Source organism: Protomyctophum parallelum (genome assembly GCF_964188405.1).
Source record: "Protomyctophum parallelum genome assembly, chromosome: 10".
Taxonomy (NCBI): domain Eukaryota; kingdom Metazoa; phylum Chordata; class Actinopteri; order Myctophiformes; family Myctophidae; genus Protomyctophum; species Protomyctophum parallelum.
Window position 1 is genome coordinate 49,494,997 of NC_139704.1, and position 11,419 is coordinate 49,506,415.

General features: G+C 45.0%; 1 protein-coding gene across 1 annotated transcript; it reads right to left on the minus strand.

Moving 5' to 3' along the window:
* Positions 1-8,808: 8,808 nt before the first annotated feature.
* LOC310865889 (coronin-6-like) lies at positions 8,809-10,993 on the minus strand (the record flags this gene model as incomplete). Its single annotated transcript, XM_083775094.1, has 2 exons — positions 8,809-9,929; positions 10,711-10,993. 2 exons carry the CDS (start codon positions 10,991-10,993, stop codon positions 8,809-8,811), a joined length of 1,404 nt encoding a protein of 467 aa, XP_083631220.1.
* Between the last annotated feature and the right edge of the window lie 426 nt (positions 10,994-11,419).

Sequence of the window (11,419 nt, forward strand, 5' to 3'; positions counted from 1 at the left end):
TACACCCTGAAGGCAGTATCTCTAAATGTGGAGCGTACACCCTGAAGGCAGTATCTCTAAATGTGGAGCATACACCCTGAAGGCAGTATCTCTAAATGTGGAGCGTACACCCTGAAGGCAGTATCTCTAAATGTGGAGCGTACACCCTGAAGGCAGTATCTCTAAATGTGGAGCGTACACCCTGAAGGCAGTATCTCTAAATGTGGAGCATACACCCTGAAGGCAGTATCTCTAAATGTGGAGCGTACACCCTGAAGGCAGTATCTCTAAATGTGGAGCATACACCCTGAAGGCAGTATCTCTAAATGTGGAGCATACACCCTGAAGGCAGTATCTCTAAATGTGGAGCGTACACCCTGAAGGCAGTATCTCTAAATGTGGAGCGTACACCCTGAAGGCAGTATCTCTAAATGTGGAGCGTACACCCTGAAGGCAGTATCTCTAAATGTGGAGCATACACCCTGAAGGCAGTATCTCTAAATGTGGAGCGTACACCCTGAAGGCAGTATCTCTAAATGTGGAGCATACACCCTGAAGGCAGTATCTCTAAATGTGGAGCATACACCCTGAAGGCAGTATCTCTAAATGTGGAGCGTACACCCTGAAGGCAGTATCTCTAAATGTGGAGCGTACACCCTGAAGGCAGTATCTCTAAATGTGGAGCATACACCCTGAAGGCAGTATCTCTAAATGTGGAGCATACACCCTGAAGGCAGTATCTCTCCCAATTTAGTAGTAGTTTTTGGTATACCTTCAATAAAGCATATCTTGTGATCTGGTATTATAGACAATTAGTTGCCCATATGAAGTGAAAGCCTTTGTTACAACACTGCCCTCAGTTCTCTTGCTCAAGGGGAGGCCCCCAAATGGGAGGCCCCCAAAGGGGAGGCCCCCAAATGACTGACATAGCCCTGCCCTGGGTAGGCCACCCAGCCAGGCAAAGACCCACTCTCTAAGCAATTGTGTTTCTAGTTAATTTATAAACCTTCCACCTCCGCGATCGACCTTTCAGTAGGCCAGGAAACAATCACTTCTAAATGGTACATTTATATAGCATCTTTATACAAGGCGATTCTTAGACACTTCAACATGTGGACAGGAGGAGGAGCCGGGATTCGAACCGCCGACCCACAGATCATTGGACGACCTGCTCTACCTCCTGAGCCACAATGAGCCACATGGGGCTAAATATGTATTATTTTACAAAATATGACGATTTTTTTTTAATGTAATTTCTTGGGGTCTAGTAGGACTATAGTAAATAATACAAAAAAAATCGTCATAATATTTTGTAAAAGAATACATATTTAGCCCCATGCTCGAATGCCCCCGCCCCCCTGTCACAAAAAAAAAACAAAGAACACTCATCTTTTACTTTCTCTAATAATAACCTAAAACATGAACCTTGGTTGAAAAAATAACTAAAGTTGTCCTTTAAAACAAAACCATCATCGCAACTGAGGTCTAATACAAGCCTCGGCCAAAAGAATAAGTCAAAGTAAGTTTGATTGATTGATTGATTAATTGACTGATTTATTGATTGATTGACTGATTGATTGACTGATTGATTGACTGATTGACTGATTGATTGACTGATTGATTGACTGATTGATTGATTGATTGAAGAATTTATGAACAGTTTGCAGAATGGGTTCATTTCACATGAAAACACAACTCAATACAGAGACATGTTACTGTGGACGACACACTGATAAAGCATTACACTGGTTTACAACAGGGTCCACCATGTTCAATTCATCACAGCTCAATACAGAGACATGTTACTGTGGACGACACACTGATAAAGCATTACACTGGTTTACAACAGGGTCCACCATGTTCAATTCATCACAGCTCAATACAGAGACATGTTACTGTGGACGACACACTGATAAAGCATTACACTGGTTTACAACAGGGTCCACCATGTTCAATTCATCACAGCTCAATACAGAGACATGTTACTGTGGACGACACACTGATAAAGCATTACACTGGTTTACAACAGGGTCCACCATGTTCAATTCATCACAGCTCAATACAGAGACATGTTACTGTGGACGACACACTGATAAAGCATTACACTGGTTTACAACAGGGTCCACCATGTTCAATTCATCACAGCTCAATACAGAGACATGTTACTGTGGACGACACACTGATAAAGCATTACGCTGGTTTACAACAGGGTCCACCATGTTCAATTCATCACAGCTCAATACAGAGACATGTTACTGTGGACGACACACTGATAAAGCATTACACTGGTTTACAACAGGGTCCACCATGTTCAATTCATCACAGCTCAATACAGAGACATGTTACTGTGGACAACACACTGATAAAGCATTATACTGGTTTACAACAGGGTCCACCATGTTCAATTCATCACAGCTCAATACAGAGACATGTTACTGTGGACGACACACTGATAAAGCATTACACTGGTTTACTACAGGGTCCACCGTGTTCAATTCATCACAACTCAATACAGAGACAGTTACTGTGGACAACACACTGATAAAGCATTATACTGGTTTACAACAGGGTCCACCGTGTTAAATTCATCACAGCTCAATACAGAGACATGTTACTGTGGACAACACACTGATAAAGCATTATACTGGTTTACAACAGGGTCCACCGTGTTAAATTCATCACAACTCAATACAGAGACATGTTACTGTGGACAACACACTGATAAAGCATTACACTGGTTTACTACAGGGTCCACCGTGTTCAATTCATCACAGCTCAATACAGAGACATGTTACTGTGGACGACACACTGATAAAGCATTATACTGGTTTACAACAGGGTCCACCATGTTCAATTCATCACAACTCAATACAAAGACTGTTACTGTGTGGATGACACACTGATAAAGCATTATACTGGTTTACAACAGGGTCCACGGTGTTAAATTCATCACAACTCAATACAGAGACATGTTACTGTGGACGACACACTGATAAAGCATTATACTGGTTTACAACAGGGTCCACCATGTTAAATTCATCACAACTCAATACAGAGACATGTTACTGTGGACGACACACTGATAAAGCATTATACTGGTTTACAACAGGGTCCACCATGTTAAATTCATCACAACTCAATACAGAGACTGTTACTGTGGACGACACACTGATAAAGCATTATACTGGTTTACAACAGGGTCCACCATGTTAAATTCATCACAACTCAATACAGAGACTGTTACTGTGGACGACACGCTGATAAAGCATTATACTGGTTTACAACAGGGTCCACCGTGTTAAATTCATCACAACTCAATACAGAGACTGTTACTGTGTGGACGACACGCTGATAAAGCATTACACTTGTTTACAACAGGGTCCGCCGTGTTCAATTCATCATTTAGAGACGAACAAATATACACAAATATATAATTTGTGTATATAAATATATAAAGGTATATAAATATATAAATATATAAAGGTTAAAAATATTTTAACCTTTTTAACTGTATATTATATATGATGATTTATTGCATAGAAGTGTATATTTGTACGTCATTAAATGTTCTGATGAATTTAAATAATAATGTAAACAAGTCTTTTTCTGGTTCTAACCTCAAGTAGCAGTTTTTGTAATAATAATAATAATAATAATAATAAAACTTTATTTGTATAGCACCTTTCATGACATGAAATGCAGCTCAAAGTGCTTTACAGAACAATGGAGAATAAAAGAAAAGCAAGGCAACGACATTACAAAACAAGCAGTAATGCAATACAGTGAGGACATGAAAAATACAAGATCAATTAAAGGCAATGTTGTAGAAGCTTTAAAAATGTCTACAGAGGCTGCCTGATGAAGGTACAGTGGGAGCTTGTTCCATGCCGACGGCCCGTAGAAGCAGAAAGCTGCTTCCCCGTATTTTTTAGTTGCAATTTTTTTGGGGAAAGCGAGCAGGCCAGCAGTGGAAGACCTTAGGGGGCGGTTTGGGACATATTTAGGCAGGCAGTCATGTAGGTAGGAGGGTGCGAGACCATTGAGAGCTTTATAGAAAAGTAAAATAATTTTAAAATCAATCCTAAAAACAACCGGAAGCCAGTGCAGTGATGCCAAAACTGGAGTAATATGTTCTCTCATCTTAGTTCTAGTTAAAACGCTGGCTGCTGCATTTTGGACAAGTTGTAATCTGTCAGTTGTTTTCTTAGGCAGTCCTGAAAAAAGTGCATTGCAGTAGTCAAGCCGAGAAAAAACAAAGGCGTGGATTAGGGTTTTTGCATCGTCCAAGGACAAATAGGCTCTGATTCGTGCAATATTTCTAAGGTGAAAAAAGGCAATCTTGGTGACATGATTAATGTGTGAATTAAAATTCAATTCAGAATCAATAATAACCTCCAGGTTCTTTACTGTACTGTTAGTTTCTACAGTTAGGTTGCCAAGTCTGCTTATTATTGATTATTTCTGCTCACTAGAACCGATTATGAGAACTTCTGTCTTATCCTCATTTAGCTTGAGAAAGTTCTCACTCATCCAACATTTGATGCTAGACAGACAGGTCAACAGCGGGTCTAAAGCACAGGGATCATCTGGAGCCACAGAAAGATATAGTTGGGTATCATCAGCATAGAAATGAAAATTGACTCCGTGATTGGTAATGAGTTCGCCCAATGGCAGTATGTACAAGGAGAAAAGCAGAGGGCCAAGAATCGAGCCCTGTGGAATACCAGAACTGATGTCATGTTTGTCTGAGTCAAACTCGGCTAGATTGACAAAGTAACTTCTGTTTGATAGGTAGAATGAAATATAGCCATTCTACATACTGTGAAATATAATGAAATGTACCCATTCTACATACTGTAAAATATAATGAAATGTACCCATTCTACATACTGTGAAATATAATGAAATGTACCCATTCTACATACTGTGAAATATAATGAAATGCACCCATTCAACATACTGTGAAATATAATGAAGTGTACCCATTCTACATACTGTGAAATATAATGAAATGCACCCATTCTACATACTGTGAAATGTAATGAAATGTACCCATTCTACATACTGTGAAATATAATGAAATGTACCCATTCTACATACTGTGAAAATAAAATCAATCAATCAATGCTGTGATTTGCTGCGGTCACACATGACAGACTGCAATGCACGTGTTGAGCCTCACGGTGGCGCCAAACACCAGTTCATACAAGTCGGTTGCTTGTGCAGCCTGCTCCGTTTGACTATTATTAATCAGTTCATCACTGATGTCTCTTTGACTTCATATCATTTAAACCAGTGACTATTATTAATCAGTTCATCACTGATGTCTCTTTGACTTCATATCATTTAAACCAGTGACTATTATTAATCAGTTCATCACTGATGTCTCTTTGACTTCATATCATTTAAACCAGTGACTATTATTAATCAGTTCATCACTGATGTCTCTTTGACTTCATATCATTTAAACCAGTGACTATTATTAATCTGTTCATCACTGATGTCTCTTTGACTTCATATCATTTAAACCAGTGACTATTATTAATCTGTTCTTCACTGATGTCTCTTTGTCTTCATATCATTTAAATCAGTGACTATTATTAATCTGTTCATCACTGATGTCTCTTTGACTTCATATCATTTAAACCAGTGGCTATTATTAATCTGTTCATCACTGATGTCTCTTTGACTTCATATCATTTAAACCAGTGGCTATTATTAATCTGTTCATCACTGATGTCTCTTTGACTTCATATCATTTAAACCAGTGACTATTATTAATCTGTTCATCACTGATGTCTCTTTGACTTCATATCATTTAAACCAGTGACTATTATTAATCTGTTCATCACTGATGTCTCTTTGACTTCATATCATTTAAACCAGTGGCTCCCAAACTGTTTTACATCAAGGACAAGGACCCCCAAATTGACACTTAATTAACCCGCGGACCCCCCATTTGATATGCCCAAACAAGGGACTAAATTATTTTCGCTCCTATTTGCCACCAAAATGTGGAACGCCCTACCAACAGTCATTAAGACATGTGAATCCCTTGACTCCTTCTAAACCGCTCTCAAAGGGCACCTACGGATGGCTGCAATTCGAAACTGGCCCCCGTAAAATCAGAATCCCCCCCCCCTTTTCCCCTCACTGTATATGTATCTTTTCCCTTTTTGCTTCCTTTATGATGAATTCCTGTTCTGTTCTTTAACTACATAGAAATGTCTATTTGGGCCCAGGCCGTAGCGTAACGGTCTGGGCACCGGACTGGTGATCCAGTCGCGGTGTGCCGCGGGTTCGACTCCCGGACCCGACACGGCCTTTACCGCATGTCATCCCCCCATCTCTCTCCCGTTTCCCGCAAAAAAATATCTTAAAAAAAAAAAAAAAAAAAGAAATGTCTATTTGTACGTCTCTAAATGTTTTGATGAATTGAACATGGTGGACCCTGTTGTAAACAAGTGTAATGCTTAATTGGGTCGTCCACTCACAGTAAACAGTCTTTGTATTGAGTTTGTGCTTGAATGAAATGTACTGTAATTCTGCAAACTGTTAATACATATATCAATCAATCAATCAAAATGCCAGCGACCGCCATAAGAGAAGATTTTTATGGCTCTCGGGACCCTCAGTTTGACATGCATTAGGCTACGGACCCCCTACATTCAATGAGAACCCCCATTTATTGACACGACCGCCCTAACGGGTCCATTTGGTTCCATTTGTACACTCTCAAAGTCAGGGACGGATTAACCTATCCGAGGGCCCCTGGGCCGGTAATATCTGCAGGGCCCCCATAGCGGTCGTGTTTTTCCGTGTTTTTATCATCTTTTTAACCTAAGTTTAACAAAATTAACAGCCAATGAAGGGCCTTTTCAGGGCGTCAAACCTAGTACCTTACGGTCCAATTTCCCCGAAGGGCCCCTGAGAGCCAAGGGCCCCTGGGCCACGGCCCCACTGGCCCAATGGGTAATCTGTCCCTGCTCAAAGTTAAATGAACACTGATTTTTACACAGAAACAGACGGCAGGGCAGGTTCGTCCAATCATGTTTATTTAAAGGGATTGTGACATTTAAAAAAAGAAAACATATTAAACTAGTAAAATCATCATTCTTTTTTAGGTTTTAGGAGCTCAGTTGCACCCAAAAAAACCCTGAACTTCTATACCATTCAGAGGTTGTATTGGGACAGCTCATTCTCCAGGTCACAGATGGTCTCAGAGGTTGTATTGGGACAGCTCATTCTCCAGGTCGCAGATGGTCTCAGAGGTTGTATTGGGACAGCTCATTCTCCAGGTCACAGATGGTCTCAGAGGTTGTATTGGGACAGCTCATTCTCCAGGTCACAGATGGTCTCAGAGGTTGTAGAGGGACAGCTCATTCTCCAGGTCACAGATGGTCTCAGAGGTTGTATTGGGACAGCTCATTCTCCAGGTCGCAGATGGTCTCAGAGGTTGTATTGGGACAGCTCATTCTCCAGGTCGCAGATGGTCTCAGAGGTTGTATTGGGACAGCTCATTCTCCAGGTCACAGATGGTCTCAGAGGTTGTATTGGGACAGCTCATTCTCCAGGTCACAGATGGTCTCAGAGGTTGTATTGGGACAGCTCATTCTCCAGGTCACAGATGGTCTCAGAGGTTGTATTGGGACAGCTCATTCTCCAGGTCACAGATGGTCTCAGAGGTTGTAGAGGGACAGCTCATTCTCCAGGTCACAGATGGTCTCAGAGGTTGTATTGGGACAGCTCATTCTCCAGGTCACAGATGGTCTCAGAGGTTGTAGTGGGACAGCTCATTCTCCAGGTCACAGATGGTCTCAGAGGTTGTATTGGGACAGCTCATTCTCCAGGTCACAGATGGTCTCAGAGGTTGTATTGGGACAGCTCATTCTCCAGGTCACAGATGGTCTCAGAGGTTGTAGAGGGACAGCTCATTCTCCAGGTCACAGATGGTCTCAGAGGTTGTATTGGGACAGCTCATTCTCCAGGTCACAGATGGTCTCAGAGGTTGTAGTGGGACAGCTCATTCTCCAGGTCACAGATGGTCTCAGAGGTTGTATTGGGACAGCTCATTCTCCAGGTCACAGATGGTCTCAGAGGTTGTATTGGGACAGCTCATTCTCCAGGTCACAGATGGTCTCAGAGGTTGTATTGGGACAGCTCATTCTCCAGGTCACAGATGGTCTCAGAGGTTGTAGAGGGACAGCTCATTCTCCAGGTCACAGATGGTCTCAGAGGTTGTATTGGGACAGCTCATTCTCCAGGTCACAGATGGTCTCAGAGGTTGTATTGGGACAGCTCATTCTCCAGGTCACAGATGGTCTCAGAGGTTGTATTGGGACAGCTCATTCTCCAGGTCACAGATGGTCTCAGAGGTTGTATTGGGACAGCTCATTCTCCAGGTCACAGATGGTCTCAGAGGTTGTATTGGGACAGCTCATTCTCCAGGTCACAGATGGTCTCAGAGGTTGTATTGGGACAGCTCATTCTCCAGGTCACAGATGGTCTCAGAGGTTGTATTGGGACAGCTCATTCTCCAGGTCACAGATGGTCTCAGAGGTTGTAGAGGGACAGCTCATTCTCCAGGTCGCAGATGGTCTCAGAGGTTGTATTGGGACAGCTCATTCTCCAGGTCACAGATGGTCTCAGAGGTTGTATTGGGACAGCTCATTCTCCAGGTCACAGATGGTCTCAGAGGTTGTATTGGGACAGCTCATTCTCCAGGTCACAGATGGTCTCAGAGGTTGTATTGGGACAGCTCATTCTCCAGGTCACAGATGGTCTCAGAGGTTGTATTGGGACAGCTCATTCTCCAGGTCACAGATGGTCTCAGAGGTTGTATTGGGACAGCTCATTCTCCAGGTCACAGATGGTCTTCTCCTGAGACGACACGGTGGCTTTCAGAACCTGGATCTCCTTCAGCCTCTCAGCCAGCTGAGCTGAAGAGGAGGAGGAGGAGGAGGAGGAGGAGGAGGAGGACACCATGGCAGAAGGTCCGGTCGAGTCCAGAACATTCTTCCTGGGCCCTTTGAGCCCGTCGTGGCTCTTGGGCGGTGGCCTCATGGACACCAGGACGGGGTCCTCGTCCCGGCCCTCCAGCCACTCCTCGGGCTCCATGGCGGCCTCCGGCCCCGCCGTGTCGGGGTACAGGTCGTCCTGGAAGCGCTCCGACTTCCTGGGGACCGTCATGGAGACCGGCTCGCACCTCCTGTCCAGGAGCCGGTAGAGCCGGGCGATCTCGCAGCGCGCCACGTCCAGGCCCCGCCGGGGCATGAAGCCCACGGCCGCGCCCCGCTGCGGCTCCTTGGCCGTGTAGCGGCCCAGGAAGTGCACGAACGGCGGCCGCTCCGTGACCTCGAAGTACAGCACGCCGCCCTCGCCGCGGGCCGAGAGGTAGACCAGGTTGGCGTCGGGGTCGTAGTGCGGCGTCATGACGCCGCTGCCCGTGTCCAGGTCCAGGCGCGCCACGGGCTCCAGCGCCGGGTCCCAGAGCGCCAGCTCCCTCTGGCTCATCCTGGTGAAGCCCGTGGTGACGACGTTCCCGTCGCGGGTGAACACGGCCAGCGCCGGCCGGACGCCCTCGTGCGCCGCGGGCCGCTCGGCGACCACCGTGCCCGCGCGCGGGTCGCAGACGCGCAGCGCGCGGTCGCGGCAGGTGGTGACGAACAGGCTGCCGTTGCGGTTCCAGCTGACGGCGTGGACCACGTCCGGGTGGTCCAGGGAGACCAGGCGCTCGCCGGTGGCGGCGTTCCACACGATGATGAGGTTGTCGCCGCCGGCGGTGAGCAGCACGTTGCGCGCGGTGGGGTGCCACGTGACCACGGCCACCCGCTTGGAGTGGCCCTCCAGGATGACCAGGGGCTCCGTGGCCACGGCACGGCCCGGGAGGTCGCTGTCGCTGTCGTCTGAGACCTGCCACACGATGGCGCTGGTGTCCTCGGAGCCGGTGGCTATAGTGATCGATTGATTGATTGATTGATTGATTGTTTTATTAGACAGAATGTGAAAACAGCAACAGAGTACAGTCAGACGCACGGCCTTGTTTCCATTTAGGCCCTATGCAATACATTCATTGTAACTGCATCGAAAAATCTAATTTTAATTTCGAGAATCGAAGTATATCGAAATGAAAACAGCAACATTGATTGACATGTATCGTATTGTATCGTTTTGCAATGCAAATAATCGTTATCGAATCATTTTGCTATATGCAAATTATTGTGATTGTATCAATACTACATCTTTTGTGTGTGGTATTTAGCAATGTTTTGAAGAAAAAAGAAAAAAAGGGGTTTAATTACTTAGTTTAAAATAATGTCAATGTATTTTAAATAGTTACTGTATGGATTTCAAATCATTGAATGCTGTGGTAATGTATTTTAAATAGTTACTGTATGGATTTCAAATCATTGAATGCTATGGTAATCGTAGCGCTACGAGCTTGTACCAAAAGGGGTTCCCAAGTGATCCCACGCTTGGGGTGGCGGTGCTGCAGAAGGAGAATTAACCCATCCTGGGCGGGAACCCCTGTTGGTGTTTCAAGCATCATGTCATGCTTTAGCTATTGAAAAATAGCAGATCTACAAGCTCATAGAAGCTTGTAGGTCTGCTATCTTTGAAAAATCGAAGAACGACTGACACATAGAAACACGGCTTTTTCAGAAAACTGTCGGGATGTATAGAAGACATTTTTTAGAATCTGATCTCAGGTCAGAATGAATGAATGTTTACCTATGACGTGGTCGTTGTGCGGACACCAGTCCATGTCCAGGATGGGCCCGGCGTGTCCCGCCACCAGCGGGTGGTCCGGGGCCACGCGGCCCGGCCGGCCCACGGGCAGCACCAGGAAGGCCCCGCCGCCGCCCGCCTCCACGCTGACCGCCAGGAAGCGGGGGTTGACGGCGCACAGCGAGCCGTCCCGCGACAGACGCAGGTCGTCGAAGGTCTGCTCCCGGCCGGCGCTCCGGCCGAACACGTGGCGGAACTTACTCTGACGCACCACGCTGTGAGTCATCTCGATGAGGTCACGGAGATCTGGACAACACACACACACACACACACACATGAATTGATGAATTGAACAATGTGGACCCTGTTGTAAACAAGTGTAATGCTTAATTGGGTCGTCCACTCACAGTTAACAGTCTTTGTATTGAGTTTGTGCTTAAAATGTACTGTAAATTCTACAAACTGTTAATAAATATTTCAATCAATCAATCAATCACACACACACATAAACACACACACTGTAAATCCCTGGAACGCGTTTAACGCATTCTGACCTGAGATCAGATTCATACGAGGTTTCCACTGGACACACACTGGGTCTGATTAACCCATTCTGACCTGAGATCAGATTCTAAAAGTGTCAGTCGTTCTTCGATTTTTCAAAAATAGCAGACCTACAAGCTCGTAGCGCGCCACTCGGTGGCGCGCTACG